General features: G+C 41.6%; 2 protein-coding genes across 2 annotated transcripts; one reads left to right on the top strand and one right to left on the bottom strand.

Annotated features, from left to right (window-relative positions):
- The first annotated feature begins 372 nt into the window (after window positions 1–372).
- LOC148048166 (5-hydroxytryptamine receptor 3A-like) lies at window positions 373–13,398 on the top strand. Its single transcript, XM_087708252.1, has 8 exons — window positions 373–522; window positions 2,785–2,829; window positions 2,952–3,061; window positions 3,740–3,909; window positions 4,129–4,289; window positions 9,347–9,557; window positions 11,887–12,060; window positions 12,791–13,398. The coding sequence occupies exons 1-8, from the start codon at window positions 373–375 to the stop codon at window positions 13,051–13,053; spliced, it is 1,284 nt and encodes a 427-aa protein (XP_087564378.1). The 3' UTR covers window positions 13,054–13,398.
- Window positions 13,399–19,681: 6,283 nt separating this feature from the next.
- ATP5PD (ATP synthase peripheral stalk subunit d) lies at window positions 19,682–26,242 on the bottom strand. The gene is made up of 6 exons (XM_087709980.1): window positions 26,107–26,242; window positions 24,930–25,060; window positions 24,252–24,348; window positions 21,869–21,940; window positions 20,023–20,085; window positions 19,682–19,888 (listed from the first exon to the last, which is right to left on the bottom strand). Exons 2-6 carry the CDS (start codon window positions 25,049–25,051, stop codon window positions 19,757–19,759), a joined length of 486 nt encoding a protein of 161 aa, XP_087566106.1. The 5' UTR covers window positions 25,052–25,060; window positions 26,107–26,242; the 3' UTR covers window positions 19,682–19,756.
- Window positions 26,243–27,686: the final 1,444 nt, after the last annotated feature.

The raw sequence follows: 27,686 nt of genomic DNA, 5'->3' as shown, positions 1-27,686 counted from the left end.
GTCTTGATGTTCTTCTTTAACAATTATGAGGATGGTCCATTTCATGTGGCTCATGCCAGGAACAAAAATATTGTTTGTGTTATTGATTTTATTATAAGATTTCACCATAGTTCAGAAATACACCCCTACATAGATAGAAGGAGTGAAAGAGATATAAAATTGGTAAAATGAGCATCCAGATTGTTGGGGGCAATATGCTGACTCTGTCAACTGCAATAGAGAGGCTCTATGGGCCTAAATGCTGTTGCTATTGCTACAAAATATTCAAAGATGGAGAACGCTGGACTGCTTTATCCACCCATAAAGGAGAATAGTGTTGTGTGATTCTGAATGTGTTTGTTGATTTCCACATTATGCTTCCCAGATGTTAGCATGAGACAGATCTGTAAATATCATGATGTGGTCGAGTACCTGAACATCTCCTCCAAGCAGGAGCTCCTTTTATATTCTATACCAAAGAAGAATTGGGAAGAGAATTTGGAAGTTGGTCTTGAATTCACTCTCATCTCCATTCTTTCAGTGGTAAGAGACAACAATGGCCGTGTTTGTTGTTCAGAATGGAAAGTGATGCAAATAGTGAACAGAGAGATACTGTAAAGTGTTCGTTGGTAAAGGAGAATTAAGACTTTCTATATGTATGACTTGCTAGAAGGAGAATTCTTGCTTGTTCTGGAAAGGTAGATCAATGGAATGTCATGATGGATAGATTAGTAGGCTGTGTTTCCCTGAAAATAAGACCCACCCTGGAAATAAGCCCTGGCCTGATTTTTTTGGGGGGGATAGGCTTAATATAAGCCTTATCATAAAAATAAGCCCAGGACATGGGTGTGGCTAGTGGTGGTGGTGGTGAGTGCTCGAGGGGCCAATGGTGTCTGGCCGCAGCCCGCCAACCCTTTGACGCAGTGCAAATACCGTTAATACTGGAGAGATAAATCCTCTTGATTCCTGTGCTTTTCCATGTCTTTTCACTTTTCAGTCAGTGTAAACATGTGTGTGTGCGCGTATGTCTGGTGGGGAGCGGAGATTTTACTGAGGGAGAAATGTGCAATTTGAAGGTTGTCAGAAAATACACATACAACCGGTAAAAGATATGGTGATCACTGCATATTTTTAGGGCAGCAAGAAGACTCAGGAAGAACTCTGCTCCCCACAATACACACACACACATTTACACTTAGTGAAAAGTGAGAAGACCCCTCCCAGAGCAGCCACAGCTCCATTCCCTGGAGAGAAAGAGAGAGAGGGGGGGAGAGAGAGGGAGGGAGAGAGAGAGAGAGAGAGAGAGAGAGGGGGGGGGAATATTACTGCCGCCCTCCAATTTTGGATCAGATTGCTCTCTCGCTCTCTCTTGTTCTCTGCAGTGGCATTGGTGGCGTTTCAGTGCCTGGCTGGCAGGGTGCTTCTCACCCACCCTTCTTGGCTGTGGTGGGCTGGCTGCCAAGCAACTGCCCCTATTGCTGCTGGCCTTGCCGGGGCTCTTTGCCCTCCTGGCAGTGCTGCTCTCAGCCGCCCTGCTGGGCTTCCACCCTGCCAAAGCCCCTTTGCAAGCAGCCGCCAACGGAGCTGTGCTGCCTGTGTCGCTTTGCCCGCTGCTGCCTTTGGATTGCTGAGCAATGGCCTGCACACATACTTGGTGCTTCAGGCTTACAGCTACACTACCAGCTATGCTGAGCCCGGCACTTTTTTGGCCATGGCGAGCACTGCAGCTCTCTTGCTGTCTTTGCATGGGGTAGCTCTAGTGGAAGGTAGTGGAGGCTGTGGTGAGCAGCCAGGGCTTTGGCGGTGGGCTGGGCGGAAGGTGAGGTGACTGCAGAGCCACTGCTGGTGAGGCAGATGCCGAAGGTGACCAGGGGCAGTTCCACACCTGACTCGCACAGCTGGTAAGAGAGCTGCAGTGCCCACCAGGGCCCAAAGGGCACCAGGCTCAGTGCGGCTGTGTGCCCAGTGCCTGCAGTGTGAGGCTGCAAAAGCAGCTCCGCTTCTTGGAGCCAGCAGCAGGAGCGTATCCACAGATCAGCTGTTCCACAGACCAAGCTGCTGATAAGACCATTAGGCAAGGAGGTGCGTGAGGGCCAGGTCTCCTCCCCCACCTCCCGGTATGGGGGTGGGTGGGAAATAAGAACTCCCCAAAAATGAGACGTGGTGTCTTTTTTGATGTCCCAAAAAATATAAAACCCAATCTTATTTTCGGGGAAACACGATATGTCAAAATTGAACAGCCCTTTCTCAACAGCGACATCATTTATCTCTAACAGTCCTTTCAAAGTTCCAAGAAGGCTCCACACCCATTTGCACAACTCAGGTGATCCTAATGATACAGCTAAACCTCCAGGCGGCCTCAACAACTCTCTAAAAGAATGCAAATGACCAGCTGTCTGCAAGGAGTATAAATCCTTCCATTTCCCACCATGCAGTCAGAGCTGAAGAAGCTTCTTGGATGAGAAGCAAAATGTCTTCAAAGGGAAGAAAAACCAGAAAGTCCAGTTGCCTCTTGGGTCAGTAGTGTATGTGTGTGATTATGTGTAAATCATCTTTTTTCCCCACTCCACTCTCCTGCACAAATGAACTTGATTTATACACACAAATATACAATACTGACAAATCCATCATGGCACTCCCTAACAGTCTTGAGGCATTCCCTGAGGGCAGAAAAATTCACTTACTGAGAAACGATTTCCATTGGTGCAATAAGGCATATGGTTGACTAGACTCTGGATTGTGACTGATTTCTAAATGCTGGAAGAAGGATGTGTTCATTTTCTCCCCTTTTTTCCTCCTTTGCAGCAGGAAAAATTACAGGTGGCCACTTTCTACTTCTGGCTAAATGTGGTAAGAGTACTCATTTTGCTCTTCTACTAGTAGCAAAAGGATTTGTGTTTTCTAGAAACCTACATCATGTTTTTTAAAAAAATAATGTACACCTTTTTAATTATTCCTTTGTTCTTTATTAGGTTTGGAAAAATGATTTTATCAGCTGGAACCCTTTGGACTTCTGTAACATTACCAATATCACTCTTCCTGTGGACCTTTTCTGGACTCCTCACATTTTCATAGATGAACAGTATCTTTTCTGTTTTTCTTACCTTTTAAATATGTTTTAAAACTTCATTTTTAAAGAAAATTTACACTAATATAGTATTACAGTACTAACAGTATTGACTGCTATATCTATACACATTGACTCAAAGTTTTGATTCATTCCCACATCTAGATATTTAGGAATATCACCAAAAAAGCAGAGTTTTGGCACCAACTGCCAATATTTCAGAAAGATCCTATAATTTTTGCACCCAGTTCTGATACAATTTAACATTCTTTAAAACAGGGTTTGTTATAAATCTTCTGGTACATCTGATTAATGCAAAACAGTTGGAGAAAGCAGATTAATTGGGATTCTTGTTTTTTACTAGTTTATGGGGCAGAAACATTGTCCACCGCTAAGTTGATTAATGGGTCTGACACAAAATTCAGTATTATAGGTATCATAATATCACATTATAGCCTTAATTATGATCAAAACAAAACCATCTCTAGCATCAGCCTGGGAAAACTGAATGTCTGCCATTTGTGTCATTTGGATTTTATGGCTGGCTACCAATAAAGAATTTTTTTCTCACAAATATTGATTGTTATGCCATCAAAGAGATTTCCTTATATATATTTTGCACATATTCGATAGCAATTTTGTCTAGTATGTGTAAAACACAAACTTTTATTAATTACAATATTTTTCTTTCAGAGCAGATGAAGATAAGCACACAGTTAGCCGTTTTATTCACCTGTCCTTTGATGGCTCCATTGCTTTATCTAAAGCACATCAACTCACTTCTGTCTGCAACCTGGATGTCCACACATTTCCTTTTGATGAGCAAAAATGCAACATAACTATGGTGTCATCATTATATAGAGGTATCTTAGTGGAGCACTGTGCAGTTATGGCTTATCATGAATTTTGCTTGTAACTTTGAATAGTTGTTAAGTGAATGGTTATAAGTCAAGGATTAGCTGTATAACTTGGAGGAGAACAGGAAGGGGATGAACCTTCTATATATTCAGTATAGGACTACCTTTCTTCAGACTGTCCTGAATTGGCATTCCTCTGGGTCATGGGTCTTATATTCTTTCTAGAGCATGAAGTGAAGTTGAGAAATATTAAAACTTCCAAAAACACAAACCAAGACAGTCGCGAACAATATTTAGCTGGTGGAGAATGGAAGTTTCAGAAAGTGGAGATCATTGAGGAAACCATAATTGATGACCACGAGAAATACAGTACAGTCATCTATCAGGTATGGTTAGGAATGTATTTACTGTACATCTTCTTTGTCAGATGATGTAATGATATGTGGGAGTAAGCTTGGGAGATGGGAAAGACCCACAGCCATGGGAACAATCAGAAAAGCAGCAGCTGGGTCCTCAGATGGCGGGGTGGAACCTGACTATTTATTTGCACGTTTCTGGCAACATAGATGGCATATTTTGGTTTACCTTCTAATACTCCTTCTGCCTCAGGGGTGGGTTTCAACCAGTTTGCAGCGGTCCCCGCGAACCGGTTGGTCGGCGAACCCGGAAGTAAGTAACTTCCAGGAACGGCAAAGGGCACAACCGCCCGCCCGCGTTCCTTACCGGTCTTTGAAGGCTTCTGAGCTTCCACGCAGGGGCATGGCACATACAGCACCTGCGCGATTCTCTGTGAGCAGCTGGATGGCACATGCAGTGCCTGCGCGATTCTCCGCGAGCAGCTGGAGCATCACGCAGGGGCTAAGACGCATGCGTAAACAGTGCGCGTGCACGAGGACGCCGCCAGCCCCGTTCCAACTGAACCGGTTGGAACGGTATAAGCAACCCACCACTGTTCTGCCTCATATTTCCTCAAAACAACAACTCTGTTAGGCCTTGGGTCTAGTCTCACTTTAGGCAAGAAAGTCAGCTGAGTAACTTCAGGCCAGGGCTGGGTTCCTGCCAGTTCTAACCTCTTCTATAGAAGAGGTTCCACAAATCTACAGTGCCATTTAGAACCGGTTCCAGCTCCCTCCCCCACCGCCTGTCCGCACATCATCAAGATGAAGACCGAGAGGAGGAATTCTGGGAGTTGAAGTCCACAAGTCTTAAAGCTGTCAAGTTTGAACACTCCTGGGGTTTTTTTCCTAAAGGGTTAGGGGTGCAAGGGTCTTGTAACTTGACAGCTTAAAGGCTTGCCTGCTTCAAATGCCAGAGTTTCTGAGCCAATATTTTGGTTGCTAAGCAAGAGCGTTGTTAAGTGAGTTTCACCACATTTTACAAGTTGTCCCCTCCCACCCAGTCACATGGCTGGCAAGCCACTCCCACAAAGCAGGCCACACCTACAGAAGAGGTTCTAAAAAATTTTGAAAACCACTACTGCATCAGGCCATGAGCTGGGCCTGAGAGAACTGCCCCAAGGTTATCAAGCTGGCTTTCTTGCCTAAAGAGGAACTAGAACTCACAGTCTCCTGCTTTTTAAACTTTTGCATTCACTACTAGACCAAACTGACTGTGTGTATATATATTCATATATACCCATGATGGCAAACCTATGGCACGCGTGCCACAGGTGGCAGCGGAGCCTTCTCTGCAGGCACTTGAGCCGTTGCCCAGCTCAGCTCCTCTGCGCATGCGTGTGCACTTCCGCTGGCCAGTTTATTTTTGGGTCTCTGCCACACATGCAGGAGATGCTTGCACATGCGCGGGGGCCATGCATGCATGCACAGGGGTTGCACAGTTCCCTGCAGCCCATTTTTGACCCCAGGAGGCTTCAGGGAGGCCTTCAAGGACTAAAACAGGGCGTGGGGGAGGGGGACCTGGGTGGGTTCTTGCCGGCATTACTACCAGTTTGGAGCCTGAACAAATTTGAAATGCATAAAGAAAGAAACAGGTTTCTATTGTACAGCTACAGCTGTCACCCTGACCTTTTGATTTCTCTCTTGACATCCTTGCTTAGACCTAGAGTTGGTTTAGATCAGACATGCCCAAACCATAGCCTATGGGCCATGGAGCTTTGGACACCTAGTAATATGGCCTCTTAACATCATAAACTTTTAACTTTATAGTCTGTTATTTATACATATTGGTTGTGTTAGATATTTTATATACAGCCCAAGACAATTCTTCTTCATCCAATGTGGCCCAGGCAAGCCAAAATTGTAAGGTGACCAGACGACCCGCATTTGGCGGGACAGGCACACTTTATCATAATTTTTCCCACGTCCCGGGCTGTTCCCAAAAGATCCCGCTTAATTTTGGCGCCTTCTTCGATCGCTTGCTCCCCCGCCCATCTGCTGCCGCTCGCATGGGCGGGGTAGCGTAGCGAGTGAGCGGGCGGATGTGCGGGGGAGCGAGCTCGCCTTTCCAGCCCCACTTCCGGACAAGCCGTGGGAAAGCCTCCGCCTCCCGAAAAGAGCCACCTGTTTGGAGTGCCTGGGAAATCACATCACATCCCCGTAAAGGAGGCAGCAACACAATAGGCGGCAGGCAGGCAGGCAACCCTCCCCGCTTTGCGCTAGATCAGTAGCTCATCCTCTGACCTCTTTGTTTGGCTTAGCGCAAGGAGCGAAGCTGACCCCGCCCGTCCGCCAGCGAAAGCAACCATAAAAACCACCCCGGTGGCTAAAGCGGGCCACATTCAGCCCTGCCCCAGCGTTTCCTGCTGCCCGAGGAGGGTGGATTCCCTGCATCCGTATTGAGGTTGGCGTGTTTCCGGTGGCGCTCTGGGAGGAGGGGGAATGATGGAGGGGAGGATGGCAGCATGGTGGCCGGTGCCTAGAGCTGAGCCAAAAGAGGTCCGTGATGGTGGCTCGGAGCCGAACGGGAAGAAAAGGCGCTGCAGGCCTGGGGAGTGGGGGAGCGGGAGGAGCACGGGTGGTTTGTTTTTGGGGTGGGGGCGTGACGGGGAAGGGGGTGATTGCGCGGAGAGGCTCAGAGGGGGATACGCTTGGCAGTCGGTGGGGACGGTGACGAGAGGGGCTTGTGCTGGGAAAGGGCGGCATGTGGTGGATCGTGCAAGCTCTCTCCCTCCGTTTTGGTGGAAGGACAGCGGTGGCAGGGAGGTGTTTTGTTCCGAGAACGGGCTGCTCGGCGAGAGGAAAGGGGGCTCCCTGGGAAGCGAGAGCAGTGAAGAGGTGGTGCAGTCGCAGAATTCCCCGACACTCACTTTTTTTTTAACCCACCCTACCTCATAGGGTTGTTGTTATGGGGCTAGACTAGGAAAGGCAGCCTCTCTCCCATTTTCGAGTAAAAGTAAGGATGTCCATCTGGTAGAACAACCATCTGTGCAATTTGGTGGCGATCCGCGAACGTTCAAGCCATGTAATGCGTGGGAAGGCTTTTGGGAAGCCAAAAAAATGTGCCCTTCTTCTCAACCCCCTCTTTCGTGCACAGGCTGAATCGAAACCTTGGCAGGAAGCTCTATTTTGCTGTAGAAAAGAGAAGGCACATTTAAAAATTTTAAAAAAGTAAATAAAATCAAACATTCCAGAACTTATAACTCCAGCTCTGTTTTTTGTCTCCCCCCTCCTGACTGTATTTTTTTTTTAATGATACGTAGTTATCTTTTTAACTATAACCATTTATCTTGGATAAATATTGCCCAGCCTCCTGTTACAGTCAAACTGGTCATTTTTAAAAAAATTATTGACTTCATATGCCAACTCATTGGTAAGTCAACTCTGGGCAACTTAAGAAACAATAGCAAGATAAATATAGAAACAATTTTAAAACATCTATATAAGAAACTAGATCCAATGAGACAGACAGGGATGAGATCTTCTAACCCCATCCTCCAGCAGGGAGCCAGAAGGGTGGGAGTAGTTGCACCTCTGGATCACAGTAGAAAAGGCTCTTCTTGATCCCACCCATCAGAATTCCTTAGCAGATGGCATCTGCCAATGGCCCTTTCCACTGGAGCTAGTGGGGCAAGCTAGGTCCATTAGGATGAGATAATTCCACAGACACCTTGGATGTATGCCATTATAGGGTCTTAAATGTAATACCTTGAATTGGACCCAGAAGCAAACTGGCACACATGCACCTAATGTAACAGCAATCTTAAATGTGCCACCCTAGGGCGGCCCCAGAACTCTCTGCGCTGCTGCATTCTGCACTGGCTGTAGCTTCTGAATAATCTTCAAGCATAGCCTCATGCAAAGCACATTGCAGCAATCTAACTGAGAGGCTATCAAGGCAGGAGTGACTATGCGCAGGAGAGTCTCACAGTTCCAATGCAAGCGCAACTGGTGTAAACATGAAGCGGTGCAAAAGCCCACCCAGCCACAACTACTGCCTGCATTTGAGCCTTAATAAACTAAACCATTTTGTTCTTCATCTTAATGGTATAATTGAATGAGATTTGGGAGTGGGTTATTTCCAAGATGTGTGGTTGGGCTGGTGAAGAAAGTGTGAGGCTCAAGAGCTAACATTAAAAAAAAAAAACAGGACCATATTTTCATGGCAAGATTCTTGCAAAATTTACTTGCAAAATTTTAGAAAGGCTCCTTATGTGAAGATTTTAAAAAGGTGAACTGGACCTCTATTAGGGAGGGGAGTAGAAGATCAGAGGTAACCATTTGGATCCCTTTTCAAAAGGGAATAAATATTATCAGCAGTTTGGTTAGTAAATTGTAGTTAACAGCATGTTGGCTTGAAAAGTGGTCTTTAGATTAGAGATTGCAGCTTGCATAGAATAAAGTTAGCATACTTGAAGTGAAATAGGCTTTGGTTATGTTTAGGTTGCATTAGCTAAAATGTGCCAATACTGTCCTTGTTGGTAAGAATTGTTGTCATGTTAGAAGAATGACTATTCTATTCTATTCTATTCTATTTTACTCTACTCTATTCATTTCTATTTCAATTCTAACAAGGAGTTTAGCTTCTCTCTCTTGAAAATGTAAGCTAGCATAAGGCATTATAATGCAAGCTAGCCTTAACTTTCAAACAATTCATTTAGTGACCAAAGTTATAATGGCATTGAAAAAAGTGTCTGATGACCATTTTCACACTTAGCGACCATTTTCACATTTAGCGAGCGTTGCAGCATCCTCATGGTCATGTGATCAAAATTTTGATGTTTGGCAACAGATTCGTATTTATGATGGTTTCAGTGTCCTGGGGTCATGTTTGACAAAATATAAATTTTTTAATCAAGCCCCCCCCCCCTCTGGTCAATGGTGTCCCTCTTTACCAATCTGAAAATCTGGTCACCTTACAAAATTGGCCAATCATGATTTAGACAATCAGCTAAGCCTAGACTTGGGGTGATTTAACAGTTTGTACAACTGAAATTTGTGCTGGTCCTGGAAATTTTGTGTTACTTTACTACCTTTTTTTTTTACAGATTATGATGAAGAGAAGATCCATTCTTCATGAATTAATTGTGATTCTGCCGATGTTTGTTCTCTTCTTGCTGGATATGGCTATTTCTTATGCTTTTGCCTCTCCTGCGGAAAAGATTGCCTTCAAAGTGACCATGATCTTGCAGGTCTCGTTTTTGTCTGTGATGCTTATTGACAAGCTACCACCAACGTCAGATTATCCACCAGTAATAGGTAACTACCTAATAATGTGGATTATTCAATAGTAGACTCCTTGGAACAGGTAGGGCCATCATTTTTAGCAAGTAACATGTTGTGTGAATCATTCATATGTCATGTGTCTTGGATACTATATAAAATGTGTGTGTGTGTGTGTGTGTATCTCTATCTCTATCTCTATCTCTATCTCTATCTCTATCTCTATATCTCTATCTCTATCTCTATCTCTATCTCTATCTCTATCTCTATCTCTATCTCTATCTATATCTATATCTATATCTATATCTATATCTATATCTATATCTATATCTATGTACCTATATCTATATCTGTATCTATATCTATATATCTATATCTATATCTATGTATCTGTATCTGTATCTGTATCTGTATCTGTATCTGTATCTGTATCTGTATCTGTATCTGTATCTGTATCTGTATCTATATCTATGTATCTCTATCTGTATCGGTATCGGTATCGGTATCGGTATCGGTATCGGTATCGGTATCGGTATCTCTATCTCTATCTCTATCTCTATCTCTATCTCTATATCTATATCTATGTACCTATATCTATATCTATATCTATATCTATATCTATGTATCTGTATCTGTATCTGTATCTGTATCTGTATCTGTATCTATATCTATATCTATGTATCTGTATCTGTATCTGTATCTGTATCTCTATCTCTATCTGTATCTGTATCTGTATCTCTATCTCTATCTCTACCTCTATCTCTATCTCTATATCTATATCTATATCTATATCTATATCTATCTATCACTACATAACAATGGGGGATGGCCACATCACATGGAATTAAAACTTAAAAGATTTTTGTAGCACACAGCAAAGTAACTCTGACATGGAGTAGAACTCATTGACATAGGAGCCATAGCTCTGTGCTGTTGCCTAAATTGATAAAAGGAAAAATATAGTAATGTAATTGTTATAGGAGGTTGAAGGGAGCATTAATGAACTTAATGACTTTCTCAGAAAAGTTGATGGAGTTTGCAGAATGGAAACATCATATGCAATTAGAGGATGGCTGTAAAGATATATTAGGTCCCAATTTGTGGAAGATTTGGTGTACATGTATTATGGAGATATTCTCAATGGTCACCTTCTTTTTTGGAGAGCGAGGAGCAGTTATTTAGAGAGATTCCATTCATAATTTTAAAGAAAAGCAAAGATGATCAACTGGAAGCTTTTTTTATTATCAAGAACTAATCATTGGTATTTGATTCTGGATGGATCAGAGACAATGGCTGTACTGGGTTTATGAGAAAGTAGAAGCTGCTTATGGACTTTCTGTGAGTTCAATGCAACAATAGACTGTTAACAGAGGGCTCTGAAGTTTAGCTTCATGGTTGGGTGCTATCTTCTGCCTTCCAGAAGGGTATTAAACTTGGTTTTGCTAATTGGCTTAGGGCCACAAGGGGTTGCTCACCCCTGGAGGGTAAAAAGACCTCACCTATGTCCCCATCTGTCGTCTTGATTCTGGTTTTCAGCATAGTTTTAAAATTTTTAATGTGCATAATTCTAAAATTTTAAATTGCTTTTCTATTTATCTTTTTACATTATACAAGCTGTCCAGAGTCATCCTATTGGGGAAAAAGGCAGCATATACATTTAACAAAGAAATATAATTCCATCAGTTCCAGAGACCAGTTCAGAGACCATAAATGGTTTCATCCATGTATGGTTTGATCCCTTAGTCTACTCATCGTCAGATTGTCCTGGTTCCCCAACATTTGATATGGACCTTGTTAATCCAGGCGACATCCAAGCTGGCATGACTCTCCTAGTTCATGTCACTCTCATATTTGAGACAGGCAGGTGAAACATTAATTGATCTTTGCCCAAGGATCCCTTCTCGTAAGGTGGGTCCCAGCTGAGATTAGAAACCCCGGTTTGCCACATCAAAGGTGGCACTCTAACCACTAAACTGCCATAGCTGCTATGCTATATACGTGTAAGTAAGTAAATAAGTAAATAAGTAAATAAGTAAATAAGTAAATAAGTAAATAAGTAAATAAGTAAATAAGTAAATAAGTAAATAAGTAAATAAGTAAATAAGTAAATAAGTAAATAAGTAAATAAGTAAATAAGTAAATAAGTAAATAAGTAAATAAGTAAATAAGTAAATAAGTAAATAAGTAAATAAGTAAATAAGTAAATAAGTAAATAAGTAAATAAGTAAATAAGTAAATAAGTAAATAAGTAAATAAGTAAATAAAATTAGCTTGTTAGACTAATAAAGCCTCTCTGCCTGTCTCTTGTTTTCTTTGAAGCCTATAAGAATGGGAAAAACTAATCAGGGCTGTTTCTTCTCCACAGCAATGTTTTTTATCGGAATCTTTGCATTTATGGTCCTTGGCATCCTAGAGAATGCCTGCATGGAATATTTCAAGGAGCAGAATTCAAAGTTCCCATCCTTCAAGGCCAAGAACTTTATAAGAAAATTCTTGCGAAAGGACAAAATAAAAGCAGAAGATTCTGTCACCGATGTAGGTGAGCTTTAGCCAACACACAAACAAGCAGCAGAAGGAGAAAATGCAGGGGGATGCAGACAGGTCTATAGGTCAGGGGGCTCATTTGGCCATGTGAGAATGGGCAAATCCATTCTCACAAAATGGATGCCATAGGGATGGTTGCCCATTTCCTTACTATTATTTCTAATTTTTAGGTTTACATCTCATTTTCCATTAAGGAAATCCCAGCTGTGGCTGTAACTTGCCCTCCTCCCATTTTTCCTCACAACAACCGTTCAGTGAGATAGGGTGAACTGTATGTAGTCTAAAATCACCCCATAAGTTTTGTGGCTGAGGGTGGACTTGAACCTGAATGCCCTTCTTCCTAATCCAATATCTTAAGCACCTTTTCAATCATATTCAGAACAGTGACCATATTGGGCATTTGCCAGATGGCAAATTGCTGAGGTTGCTCCCCCCACTCCATGAGTGCCTCCACCCAATTGCTTGCTGCCTCCCAAGTAAACCAGGGAGTGAACACTACACCTTGGAGGTAATTGGAGAGCTTCCTCACTACATGACCTTGGTATCTTTTGTGATGGGCACACCCACCACAACACACTCCTTGTGAATAGATCAAGTCTTTGGCACGTCAGCCATTTTGTGTGGCACACAATTTGTTTTTAAAAGGCCACTCCTGCCCTAGGAAAAAAATCCCCAATTTCTTTTCATGCAATAATACTTTATTGTCTCCCTTTTTTCCCATATAGGAGAAGAGATAGACATGGAGAACAAACCAACAAGGGAGTTTCCCTTGGTGGAAAATGACAACACAGACAGCCTTGTGTTTCTGAAACAGGTAACCCTGGAGCTGCAACAGATCAAGAAGCACCTGGCTCTGGAAGAAGGCCAGGAGGTTTCTGGCCCTCCCGCACAGGATAAATTTTCTCAGTTGGGGAAGTTCTTTTGTTATACCCGCTCGATCTTATCCCTTGGTTTTATAGCCTTCATTGTGGTACAGTGGGCAAGCTGAAGTTCTTTGCAGTGTGGAACCAGCTTGATATATTTTGATGGCACCAAGTGATAGAATGTACACATGCAACACAATTAAGCTAATTCCTCCATCACATTATGACAAACAGTCTGTGGTCTGTGTTCATATCACAGATAGGCTACTATGTTTTTAAAAATGAGCGTTCATGCTTCTACTTCTCCTATAATTAAAATATGCCTTGCTATATGTGACACTTAATTGCACTTAAATTTTACCACTTTACTGCCTGCATCAGCACCTGCTTTCAATCCAGGGTGAGGGGAAGTGTTAGTCCAGCAATGCTTCAAAAATTGAAATGGGTCTAATCTGTAGATCCCATTCAAGAAAACCAAAGGCATTTCATCCTCCACTTAGATCTATTCTTTGTTTCCTTTGCTTCTGGAGAATGTTTGGCTCTGGTCCTAAGACACCATTCATCCACATCCACATCCTCAGCCAATAAACTCTTCTTCAAGCATTCTTCCACCTAAAAGTTCATAACACGAAAAGCTACTATGGAAATGAAAGCCCAGATCTCTCCCTCTCTCTCTCTCTCTTGGTACCTTGCCAACCATCTTTGCAAATTAATGCACATAACAAATGAGCCATCATGTCCACCATCCTGACTTTTTCCCCCAGCCATATCTTGTGGATGCCCCTGACCTGATTTATTTTAAAAACTTTAGCCCCCTGCTTGATCTCAGTGGCAAGACGAGAGGAAAGTATTATAAAGGAATAAATTGTATTTGAATCTTCTCAATACAAAACGCTACAAGGGTTGATATCCATAACTGATCCTTGAGCTAAGTGTTTTGATTGTGGAGTTGAAAACTTTGTCCTTCAGGCAGGGTCTGAAGATGGCTTCCTTTTGTCTTCTGACCATTTTTGGTGGTTCCCCCCCCCTTTTCTTTTTTCCTATGCTGTTAGCTGCATCTGAATGTAAACCACATTATGAGGCATATGTGTGCATGTGGGCATGTAATGCGTGATAAAGACAGTACAAATATAAAACAACTTGTCAATATTATGTATAAATCTTTTAAAAATCTATTTGCTAATCTCAATGTCATGTAGTTGTTTCAGGTGCATCATTGTTTCCACTAAAACAGAAAGCCTTCAGGATGAACTACCTTTTAGTAGATGGAAGTTATAGAAACTGTGACATTGGTGGTCCAAACTCATACCAGCTATGTTGTCAAAGAGACTGGTTATGCTCTCAAAGAAGGTGGTGGGCTGAAGAGGATATTTTTTTTTAATCCTAAAATTCCCCAAGGGACAATTGAAGAAACAAAATAATTAAATGTAGGATAAAACATTGATCCATATATATGAAAACATATTTATAAGACAAACACGTCTTGTGCATATTTTCCCTCAGAATTGTATGAAATAAAATTTGTTAATATAGTGTTCCACATTTTGTCTTTCCAAATTGATGACAAATTTGTGAAAACAGAGTGGATGTAGGAGATATTTCTGCATCATAAGATGCTATCTTTAAAGCATGCCCAGGACATGGGGTTGTAGGGATAATGGTCAAGACAAGATCTCTCAGCAGTAATATCCATTCTCCATTAATGCTTGCTTGAAACTGTTTTTGTATCCCCTACCTGTTCTCTCTTTTCTCAGTAGTTGGAAGAGAAGGGATGTGGTGTTCCAATCATAGAAGAGTGATGAAATTAGAATGGCTGCTTTTTAATCCTTATTCTAGCCTAGAAGCTCTTGGAAATAAGTTATCAACATGGTCCCTTTCAACAGAAATGCAGCAATGCCATCAGTGACCTGTGTCTGACTGTAGACTAACCAGCAGGATATTAATAAGATAGTGAGGAACAGATTTAATGTATTACAGTGAGTTGAGGAATCAGGCTATATAAATGATTAGAGCAAATTTTCTTAAAGTAGAACCTAGCCAGAATGCTATTTGAATTAATAGCACCTTTGTTCTCTGTGTGTATGTGCAGGCATGTTTTTGGCCAGAGCAGCAGGTAATAGGTATTTTTTTTTAGTTTTCAGTTTTTGTTCTTTCAACTGCAATTTAGTTTTTAATAGATAATAAAGATTTTGATTATCCTCTTCCACATTTTATCTCTGTGCTATAGATTTAAGACACACGCCATCCTTTTTTGCTTTGACAGAGGTGTAAAAAAATCATTTCATTTCCCTCTACAATCACTGACTTTCCTCCTGAAAGCAATTTAATTTTAGCATATTTTTCAGCCCTCCCTATTGAACTACTGAAAACACAGAAAGCAGGGGGGGGGGGAAATCTCCACTTTACCCAATCCTAGGTATTTTAGCACTTCAAAAGGATTTCTTTGGGGAAAAGTTGCTGGTCACAGTTCTCACTGAGGAAGATAATAAAGGTAAAAGGCTTAAAGACACTTTCTGATGTGGGGTGCAAGGGGCAGACACACTACATCTCAGACAGGCACATGCATGTACGCTGTCACATACACGTAATCAAGTGATATTGGTTAACAGATCTTGGCTTAAAATGATGAATGAACAGAACCACCATGATTTAAAACTCACTGTACTGTGGTGCTAGATATATTGAAAATATTTTGCAGAGTTACAATTTCACTGGAGAGTATTCTACATTGTTTCATTAGAATGGTTAACTTGTATAAAAAAAGATGCTGAAGTTGATTTGGCATGATTTATTCTAAATAAACCCATTCTGGTTCCTGAGAGGCAATGCATCCCCTTCTAAATGCTCACAAACTGGCACCTCAATGATCTGTTCAGAGATTTATGTGGACATTAAGATGGCCAATCTGTAGTTGCCTGGTTCTGGTTTTTGTTTTTAAAAAATCCGGTATCCGTTTTGAACACAGCAGATCCAAGCTGCACAAGTCTCCTTTTTATTTTTTACAAACTTGTCCTTGAACATCCAGACAACCCATAATATCTTGGGAGTTCTGAAGACCCAGCACTTCAGATGAGGGCTGGGGAATGCTGAGAATTGGTCCTCTGCATGTGGAAGTACATCTAGAAGAACATTTTTGTGATGAATGTTTGATACTTACTATGTTTTAACTCTATGTGCTGGTTTACATCAGCCATTCAGACTCTTCAAGAATTGAGCATGAACCTGACTCTCTAAAAATACACTGAAATTATTAGTCCTTATTTTCTGCAATTAGTAAGCTAGGTTTTTCTATTAGTTGAATACTGATTTGGGTCTTTTTGTTAGGAATGTGCCAGGATACTTCTAATAGCATGATATTTATAACAGCTATAGCATACATGCCGACAGATGTTAAATTCAGGGGAAATGATCTAGAACAATATTTTTATTATAGGAGTGATTTAGAGAGATTCTGGGAGGTCAGCCCTGAAGTAACAGCAATTTTTGCTGTAAGAAAGCAAGCTTCCTTCCAGTAGACTTTTCAAAAATTGGCCATGACTAAACAGCAATTTATAAACTATAAAAGTTGAGGAAGCAAGTAACCTGTATATTTCTGGAACATGGTTCCCTTATCTCTAGCTTTTGGAAATGCTGCCAGTCCCCTGATCAAGACATTTGCCTTTGTTACTGATGAAATGAGGAAGCACTCAGTTTGCCTTTCAGATAAACCATTCCCCCCAAAATAAGAAGAAAAAGCCCAGTGCCGTTATCATTTCATCCTGGCTCTGCTCATCTTTTCAGTAAATCTCTGTGCAACACACCTTTATATTTAGGTGGATATATATGTCTGTATTCTGGATAATGATGCAAAAAGGAAGAGGAAGAAGAAAGATTATTAATCTTCAACAACAGGCTAAGGGAAGACAATATCTCCCATGATTTTCTCCACTGTTGCTTCGGGGGGGGGGGGGGGAAGTATACCATGTTTCCCTGAAAATAAGACATGCCCTGCTAATAAGCCCAATCGGGCTTTTCAGAGCATGCGCCATAAGTCCTCCCCCAAAAATAAGCCCGCCCCCAACTATTTAAGCGCATGGACAACCAGTCCCCGCCATTACCACTGAACCACCTCCCGATACAGCTTGCAGGGCAAAAAGAGGACTCACTGAAAAAACAGCAGCAGGTGAAGCAAAGTGCTTCCACCTCCCACCCTCCCCTCCCATGCAAAAAGAGCCCGCCACAAAAACAGTGGCAGGCGAAGCAAAGTGCTTCCACCCCCCGCTCTTCCCTCCTGCGCAAAAAGAGCCCGCCGCAAAAACAGCAGCAGGCCAGCAATGCGATCACCCCCTCCCGCCTGTTCCTTCTCGTGCAAAAAAACACTGCCCACCACAATGGTAAAGGCAGCATGCTTGGTTCCCTTCCCCGCCTTCCCTTTAGCAAGGGGTGGCAGGTGGGGGGGGAGAGAAGCGAGGCGCGCCTCTTACCTTTCCAGATCTGTTGCATTCCTCGTCCTTTCACCCATTGAATCCCCTTGTAAAAAAAACCTCATGAGTTCAACTCATGAGGTTTTTTTTACAAGGGGATTCAATGGGCGAAAGGGCGAGGTACACAATGGACCTGGAAAGGTAAGAGGCGCGCCTTGCGGCCCAATACCACCCACCTCACCCCAATGGTAAAGGCAGAAGTTATTACTGTAACGCGCTCTACATGGGGCTGCCCTTGAAGAGTGTTCGAAGACTCCAGCTGGTCCAGAACACAGCCGCGCGAGCGATCATGGGTGCACCCAGGTACACCCACGTCACACCTATCCTCCGCGAGCTGCACTGGTTACCCATTAGTCTCCGGATCCGCTTCAAGGCGCTGGTCGTTACCTATAAAGCCCTTCATGGCATCAGACCTGGGTACCTGAGAGACCGCCTCCTGCCGATTACCTCCCATAGACGGATTAGATCACACAGGTTAGGCCTTCTCCGGATCCCATCTGCCAGCCAGTGTCGGCTGGCGACTCCCCGGGGGAGAGCCTTCTCTGTTGCAGCTCCAGCCCTCTGGAACGATCTCCCCATGGAGATCCGGACCCTCACTACCCTCCCGGCCTTCCGCAAAGCCGTTAAGTCCTGGCTGCTCCAGCAGGCCGGGGGGCTTTCGAAATATCCAGCCGCTCGGAAATTGTGACTGTTGTATATTTTAATATGTTGTCTTGTGTATTATTCCCCTCCCTTGTTTTATTGTAAGCCGCCCGGAGTCCTTCGGGAGTGGGCGGCATACAAGCTCAATAAAACAAACAAACAAACAAACAGCCTGCCTGGTTCCCTTCCCCGCCGTCCTTTTAGCGAGGGGTTGAAGGTGGGGGGGTGGAGAAGCAAGACGCACGTCCCAGCGCTACCAGAGACTGACAGTTCCACTGCGTTCCTCGCCCTTTCGCCCATTGAATCCCCTTGTAAAAAAAAACATCACAAGTTGAACTCATGAGGTTTTTTTTACAAGGGGATTCAATGGGCGAAAGGGCGAGGAACGCAACGGACCTGGAAAGGTAAGAGGCGCGCCTCGCTTCTCCCCCACCACCTGCCACCCCTCGCCAAAGGGACGGCGGGGAAGGGAACCAGGCAGGCTGCCTTTATCATTGGGGTGAAGTGGGCGGTGTTGGGCCGCGAGGTGCGCCTCTTACCTTTCCAGCTCCATCACGTTCCTCGCCATTGTGTTCAGGGAAGCCCCTGGTAAAAAAAAAACCTTTTTGCAATTTCAAGAAGTTTGATTGAACTCGTGAGAAGGGTTTTTTTTTACCAGCCACTTCCCTGAGCACAATGGCAAGGAACGCGACAGAGTTGGAAAGGTAAAAGGCGCGTCTTGCTTCTCACTTGCCCCAGAAAATAATAAGCTCTCCATTATAATAAACCCAAGGCCATATTTTGCGGAGTAAAAGAAAAGAAGACCCTGTCTTATTTTAGGGAAAACACGGTGCAGGCTCCAGAAACAGATACGACTGTCCATTTATGGTGATAGCTTTCACATGAAATTCCCAATCTTCACTCTCCACAAAGTAAACCATTTAAATAGCATTTCCTGCCTCTAAATAATTTGCTTTCTTCTAAAAATATGAGATGTTCTCTCCTTGCCCTGCAGGCATGCCAGCATAAACCAACTTCAAACGGAAAACATTTGTAACTTTATAGAGGAGTAAAAAAGGTTCACATGTAAACAGACAAAGATTTATCTATAACAGCCAAGGATTTAGGTGGGGGAGGATATTTAAAGAGCTGAGAAATAATTAAGCTGGAAAATAATGGTACAAAACAAAGACATAGGAACAAGGACTCAAAATCAATAGATTAAATAGAATAGAATAAGATAGGAGAGAAAAATACAAACAAGCATACAATAAGCATTTACTTCAGAAGGAATAGGAAATTAATTATGTACAATAAAACATATTTTTGTAAGAAAAACAAATGCAGTCTTTGTGATCTCTACCATACTTAAAAAGCCTAATAGGGATACATTGCAAGGTAAATATTCAAAGGGTTAAAGGATCAATCTATAAAATGTTGAGTTTTATATAAGCATATTTGGTTTTTAACACATCATAATTTATATTTGAACAAATCCAATATTATTAATTCCAGGATATACAACATTAAATGAAATCCAACCCAAAAATTGTAATACTCCAACTTTTAGGCCAGTATAATAAGAATGTTAGAGGCTATAACCCCATACAATCTTAGTAATTACCTAAATTGCAGGATTCTTAGAAAAAAAGAGGCAGATTTCAAAGGCTCATGTGCAATTACTTTATTTAAAAGATTCAAGAAGAAAAATTGATGTTGCACAATGCTTTTGAATAGCCAGTGTTTATAAGTCAGAGACAGGCTTGTGTGGCCAATGAGGATATTTTACTGGGTCCAGTGTAGGATCCTTAAATCTTTCAGGTAGATCTTCGTACGTCATATTTTCAAAAGGTATCATGTTTCTCAGTTGCTGAAGCTTAAGGGGGGAAAAACACCATAATTACCAACACATCATGAAGAGAAATGCTGAAAACCAGCAGGACAGAAATTATTAAGAGAAAATACAGTCCTTTTCAAAGTCCTTTTGTGTAATTAAAATTGCTATCTTACCTCCTCCTCATATTCAACAATGCGAGCTTTAGAAGCCTGTACGAAGTCAGCAGCGTTCTTTTCCTGAAAGAAGAGACAGCAACATTATCAGAAACATTGGTTCCAGAGAAGCTATCCATGTTTACTCATGGGAGCATAGAGGCCTGAATGGATGCCTCCCAATGCCTCTCCCACCCATATTTCTTTAACAGGGAGCAGGGAAAATGAATTAATGGGCAGGATTCAATATTTTAGCAAATACCATATTTTTTAGACTATAAGATGCACTTTTTTGTCTCCCAAAAGGGGGTGAAAATGTCTGGGCATCTTATAGACTGAATATTGCCAAAGCCCCACCCACCTGCTGGCCATTTTTTGGCCTCCATACAGCCCTTTTTCAGGCCCTTTTTGGAGGGCTTTTTTGGCCCATTTTCAAGGCTTTTTCAGCTCATTTTCAAGGCTTTTTTTGGGTACGTTTTCCCCCAAAAAATGGGCCGAAAAAAGCCTCAAAAACAGGCTGGAAAAGCCTCGAAAATAGGCCAAGAAAAGCTTTGAAAATGCCTTGGCTCACAAGACTAGGACCCTGGGATGACAATTGGCAGACTCACGTTCAAGACCAGGTTGCTGCAACAGGATAGGTTGAGCTTCTGTCATATGCTGCAGCTCTTGCCAAACCAGAAGTTCAAAAGCGGGCGACCACAATTAGATAAAAGGGAACCATATCAGCAGCCAGTGTAATGGGGACATGAAAGGGGCTCCCAACTGGGCATTCCCCTGGGCAACAGTAATGTCACCATTCAATCCTTTGAACCTAGAAGTGCTTTGGTGTTCCTGATACAAATGTAGTAGTAGTAGGCTTGGATTTCTTGGATATTCCATCATCAGAACTTTTCACTTACTCCATGCAGAGAAAGCATCAGGAACTTTGGGTTTGGCTGATTATATAATTCATTAGAACTTGTTTTTGTCATACATTTTGATTATTAGTTCATAAAGTAATAGCAAGAAATGATAAGAATGTTGAATGTATTTTAAAATTTGGAATATGTCTATAATAGCCCAGAAAATGTAGCAGTTGAAAATACACTCCTAGAAAATTGAATAGGTAGGTTCATTCTCCTGCACCTGGCATAAGAACAGTGCAGGTTGTGTAAAATATGGGCAGTCTGAACTTTATAGCCAATAATAAAGTCAACAATACCACAATTATAGTGACACAGATTTATACATGCCCTGCAAATAAATATCCATGTGTACATAAAATATGTATTGGATATAGTTAATTCTCATAATCCTTTTTGAGACTGACAGTTCAGTCACCAGATCTCTCAAACATACATCCATTCCATATGCTGTATTTTATGAGTGCAATAGGAAATGGATGGTTCCATAATTCCTCCAAAAATCAACTAAGTCATTGCTATTTAGAACAGATAATTACATATAAAAAACATAGCACAAGTGAACTTTATAGTATTCACCAGACAAGGAAATTTTATTTCCTCTTCCTCATTTTTGCATACTTGTTCTAATTTTCTACTTTGTACCTCACAAATGCTATTTATTATTTCCAACTTTTACTCTTAAGGAGAAAGAAATGGAAGGTCTTCAACTTATTCTTCCACACAATGTAAGGCCTGCAACTGTTAAAATTGGCCATTGTCAGTACTACGATTCTAGCAGAGAAATTACTAAAGACAGAAATCCATAAACAGATGGAATGTGGGAAGCAGGGAATGGTATTCAGTATAATTTAACTAATGGCACCAAGAGTAAAGATTAGGTCAGGAGCGATCTGCTAAGATGTCAGACACCTCTTCAGATACCATTTATGTGTAATGAAAAGAATAATAACAGGAACACTTACAGCCTCCTTTTCTTGGGCGCTTATTTTAGCTGTTTCGGTATCCGCAGGCATAGGAATCTGCAGTGTCTTAAACTGTGAAAATTGAGGAAATAATGAATGAAATGTGTAGCTTCTGCTTTCCAATTCTATGCACACCATGTGTACCTTCTTCCTTCTATTTATATTTCTAATTCAGCAGTATAGTACATAGTTTCCAATATCTCTGGATTAGGTCCTTGTACATTTATGTCCTGTTGAATAAGAACCTTTCAAGCACAAAATCTAAATTCTCATTTCAAATATCTACTGCAGACTAACCTTTAATATCTGACAAAAGAACTGGGCTCATTTACACATCTTCTAGAAAAAAATACATCACTTTATGAAATTTTATGTATGGGCAGCCAACCTTTTGACTTGCCTGGGCCGTACTGAGTGAAGAGGAATTGTCTTGGGCCAGATATACAATATATAATATGGTTAATGTATAGAAATATCGCTAAAATCACATAATATTGATAACAGTTTAAGATCTTGTGGGGCCAACTTACTTTGTGTCCAGAGCCAGGGGGCACGGATTGGGAAATTTAATTGAATAAGCACAAAAAGTCTCAAATCAAATTTCCTTATTCTAGTAGTAGTTAATACCCTTCTCCTCCCCGTTAATTCCCTGAACCACAGCCAGTTTCAAAGATTAGGAGTTATCCAATGGGCAAAACCCCCAAAATAGTGGCCATTTTGCTGTGAAAGAGATCTTGCAGTTTTAAAATCTAGTTGACATTGTCCAAGGGCAGCAGTCAGTTCACAAGAAGAGACAGTAAGGCACTAAGGCTAATTTTAAAAAGTGAAAAACTTGTGATATCGTAAGTCTAATAATAAATGTGGTGTTCTCACATTATTTTACAAGAATTATGCTAAAATTTTACCAGATTTATAGATTCAGAGTGGTTTTGGTGTTTTTTCCTCCCTTCTTACATTGGGCAGCCTGTGATCTGGCACTCGGGTTAGAGTAGCCAATTCCCTTACAAGGAAGGGACTGCAGCTGGATCTCCTGCCTGGCTGGGTAACCAATTAGCCCAACACTTTGCTCTTCATAGGGAAAATTCTCTGATATGACTGTAGCAATGTTATGTCACGTTATCTGGACTCCTGGCTTCTGAATGGTATTAAAATGGATAGGGTACTCTCATCTGCCACACCCCACATGAGCACCTGACTCTCACCCCTCTAGCTTCTTTGGGAAATCAAGAGGAGTATGGTCAATGTGTATCTTAGGGAGAGGTTGGTGCTGGCATCCTTGAAAAGACTGCATTTGAAAACTAGCTGTAACCTTACTTTAGAGAAGACTAAGAGATTCTAGTCAGGATATACCAACAGAGCCCCCTTGGGGACCCTTTTGCGTGAGGTTTTAGATCAAGGTGTGATATTAAGACAGTATAGATCACTCTTCTGGATTACCACTGTTATGTCCTGGATATTGGTACAAGTAGTCCTAAGCTTACAACAGACTTTGGGACCAGAATTTCTGTCATTAAGTGATTCAGTCCTTAAGCATGACATCACAAAATTGCTTAGTGATGGCAATCCTGGTGGTCCCGGTTACTGTCATAACCCAGAGACCAAGCAGTAATTAAGTGAGGACCTTACATGATCAGAATCCTAGGTAAGCAGGGTCTTCCCAGCTACTACTTCGTGGGCAGGAGCCTTTCCTTAGCTTCAGTTGATATAGCAGTTGCATCCCTACTTAGAACAAGATCTTGCAATAGTGATTCATGCCCACATCCTCTTATCTAAACAGCTGCACCCCACTTTACACACAAATTTATTTCTGAATATCCTTGAAAACTTCAATGGCTTGGTTCTGACAGTTCCTTGAAATCAGTACAGTATTTTGCTTTAGGCTTTGACATGAGTGCAGTATTGTGCTTTAGGCCTTGAACTAGCTTCCCATTAGCTTCTGAGTACAATTCAAAGTACTACATAACTTGGGATGAGAATACTTATAGAAGCACTTTTTCCACCCAATTTTGAAGTGCCAGACTTGAATAGCTCAGAAGAATCTGCTTGTGAGTCCCAACTTTTGCCAGGTGAGAAATATGAAGGCTCACATAGCCACATCTCTGTAGAAGTACGTTGAAATAGCATCCTCCCAGATATTTGATTCCCCCCCCCCACTCTACTTGTTTTTTCTAAATTGTTAAAAAAAAGAAATGGGGGTATTTCAAAGAAGCTGAGAGGGATAAATTGGTGCTATCAACTTGAGTAATACTGCATAGTCCTTCATTTCTTCATCTTTTTACTGTGAAAGTTTTATTACATTTTTATTGGTGTTTATGAAATGCCAAGTCTCTTCTGGATGCAATGGAATACACCTCAAACACCCACAAATTTAAAAGTGCCTCACCTTCTTTTCAAAATCATCTACTAGGGCAGGGTTTGCAACTGTAGTCTTGTAGAAAGTCCAGTCAATGGCTGGTGGTGTCTCTGGCAAAGACGCAAGCCTGTTTAGATACATAAAAGAACATTAAAATTACTGGATGCTTCAGACTATTCCTTCTTCTAAAGTCATTTTTCATTCTTTATCTTGACAACAAGAAAAGTCAAAGAAATGTCTGGATATTCCCTTTGTTATCAAGATAAAAACTTGATAACAAAGAATGTTATATTTAAAGATCTGTGGGATGGAGACGATTACTGTCTGTACCAAAATTTCCCATACCTGGTGTTATCATATTTACTAACTATGACTGAGAGGTAATCAATACAGTCTTGTTATTTAGTTATTTAACTCTTTAAATTTAATCTAATATAAAATCATAGGAACAGTTCTGCCTAAAGATTTAACTAGGTCCGAAAGCATGCCCATTTCAAAAAACTGTACAGCTATGCCTTAAAAATATGTCTTTTGTTGCACTGATATAAAAAGCAAGTGAACAGTTCAGCAACACGGTCTGGAAACATGTAGTTAATAATGTAATCTAAATAATGCCACTGATGCATCCACCGATCACAAAGATATTTTGGTTTAATGTCATTCCTTTTCTTTCCATGGTGCTCTTTACAAACTAAGAAATATACTCACTTGGCTGCAAGAGCATCGCTACGTGATTTCAAAGCATTAAACATAGGTTTCTGTTCCACTGCTACTCGTTCAGCAAATGCTGCCCAATCTATTGCTTTCAGAGCAACCCTGCGGCCAGCCATTGCTATCACCTAGAAAATGGAAAGAGACAGAGGGTAGGGAAGAAAGGAAATAGACAACAAAATAACATAGCAAGTGAGGTATGAAGGAAGTGGGCAATCCTAAAAAACAGACATTGAATCTTTATTAATTAGCCCTTGGGCCATATCAAAGTGCAAAGTTCCAGAAACAAATTATTACTAAAATTTGATAATAGCAATTTAAAATTGAATTGGAATAAAATACAGCCTAAAATGAAATTGGAATACAATATAATAATTTAAAATATAGATAAAATATGATAAAATTATATTTCGATGTCACCCCTGCAATCTACCCCAATTAGTTGCACATATGTAGATCTCAACCGAACTATTTTGTTTAATCAAAAAATCAGAAATGTTCAACCAAATGAAATCAGGAATGAAAATGCGTCATCGATTTATTCAGAAGTAAACCTGCTGTTTGGTGTAGTGGTTCAGACACCAGAATAGAAACTAGGAGACTGTGAGTTCTAGTCCCACTTTTTAGGGAGGAGAAGCCAGCTAGGTGACTTTGAGCCCAGTCACTTTCTCTCTGCCCTAGGAAGGGGGCAAATAGCAAACCACTGCCGTAGCCAGAAAACAACAATGACTTGAAGCAAAAAAAAGAAAAGAAAAAAAAAACACACGTACAAAAAAAAATTGGGAATGTTTCAAAATCATGCAGTTTCGATTCCATTTTTTAAAAAGACATATAGCTTTTTAAAAAGCTGATACAGGATCGTTTGCTCCGAGACATCAAGCACTGTATTACACACACACACACGCACGCACACACACACACACACACCATAATTATCCCAAATAAAATAGGCAGCGAATTTTTTTTCTCTATTTTAGCATCTATATTCTTAGCCAAGAGGGAAACTACACTGGAGAGCAAACGTCTGTCCTTGGAGGCAGACATCAAACAACCCTGAGCCGCGCCATGACGAAACGAGAAACATTACAGGGGAAAAATCGAAGAGGAAAACTGGTTAGCAAGCAGGGATTATTGCAAGACTAGCGACCCACCCAAAGGACATCAGGCTGCTCACCTTCAGCCACCCCGCTAATTGCACCGCCGGAAAAGGCTCCCGGAACCAAAGCCTGGCAGGGAGCAAGGGGCCCAATCGGGACGACTCTCTCAGGAAAGAGGGCGGCCCTCGCCGTCTCCTAGAGAGAGCAAAAGGTGAGAGCGCGGCCTGCTCTCCTCTAGACGGCGAGCAGAGCAACGGCAAACTACCCGTCTCTGAAGAGTCTCAGTCATCATCATCCAGGTCCTGGTTGTCCTAAAGGTGCTTTCCCCCCCCCAAGAGGCAACTAGACATTCCTGGTTTTCTTTGAAGAGTTTCGCTTCTCATCCAAGAAGAGTTGATTTGCAGCTGAAGAATTGGATGAGAAGCGAAACGTCTTCAAAGAAAAAACACAAAGTCCAAGTGCCTCTTGGGGGGGGAAAAAGCACCTTTAGGACAAGGCAAACTACCTTAATGAAGTAGTGAGAGGCAAGGGGGGAGAACTTCCGTTCCTGCAGGCAGTGGCAGGGGGTGTTGGCTTCATAAGGCAAAGCAGTTGAACCTTGATGCAAATTGAAGTTTTGGGCTCTTCAAGTGCTTCGACGAGTAAACCTATCATCCCCACAAGTTCCCTTAAAATACATGTAATCCTCAACTTATACCACCACAATTGAACCCATTTCTATTGTTAACTGAGTTTTGCCCCATTTTGCGACCTTTTCTTACCAGAGTTGCTAAAGGAATCACTGCAATTCATAACTTAGTCACTCGGTGGTTAAGTGAATCTGGTTTCCCCATTGACTTTGCTTGTCAGGTCGTCCCAAATGACCACCACATATGACCCTGGGGCACAGCAACGGTATTAAATATGAACCTACTTGCCAAGTATCTGAATTATAATCACATGACCATGGGGATACTGCAAAGGTGTGAAAACTAGTCGTAAGTCCCTTTTTTCTGTGCCGTTGTCACTTTGAACATCACTAAACAAACTGTTGTAAATCGAGGACTACTTGTGCATTCCATTTCTGCCTTCGCAGTACTGTGTGTTTATATTATCCAACCCATATCCTCTAGACACGACCAAATCTCCATTTTCTATTCTGATTTCTACCACAAAATCGGGTCTCTGCCCTGTTACATTTCATCGAGGATGTCTAGTAAGTGATTGCTCTTAAGAAACTTTTATTAGAAGATAGATCATAATATGAAAAGGTTGCAAATGCTATTGGGAGAGCGAGAATAACCCAAACTTCTGTGGAGGCTTCTGCAAAACCCACTCCATCTTTTTAGCCACCTCTATCCACTCACCCACCCCTGCGATTGCAAAGCAGGTATACAGTAAAGTTTTTCCCCCCTTTCTAAAGGACGGTGCAAATTGTATTAAAACAGAGGTCTGGGAGTTGAAGTCCACACGTCTTAAAGTTGCCAAGTTTGGGGACCCCTGTATTAAAATAATTTTCTCTTCTCCGTGAAGCAAACTGGCAGGGCAGTTTTTAAACGTCGTTTCCGAAAGAGAACGGGCTTTTGGCTTCGAAAAGTGTTCGTTCCACTAAGAAATGAATTAGGATCGTCCACTGCAAATCAAGAAGCGTCGATCTAAATTGTTGGAGTTTATGGTA

This window comes from Thamnophis sirtalis, unplaced genomic scaffold (genome assembly GCF_051295495.1).
Source record: "Thamnophis sirtalis isolate CommonGarterSnake01/CBP01778 unplaced genomic scaffold, rThaSir2_p1.2 scaffold_3, whole genome shotgun sequence".
In the NCBI taxonomy this organism is placed as follows: Eukaryota; Metazoa; Chordata; class Lepidosauria; order Squamata; family Natricidae; genus Thamnophis; species Thamnophis sirtalis.
This window is presented reverse-complemented; position numbering and strand designations above follow the sequence as displayed.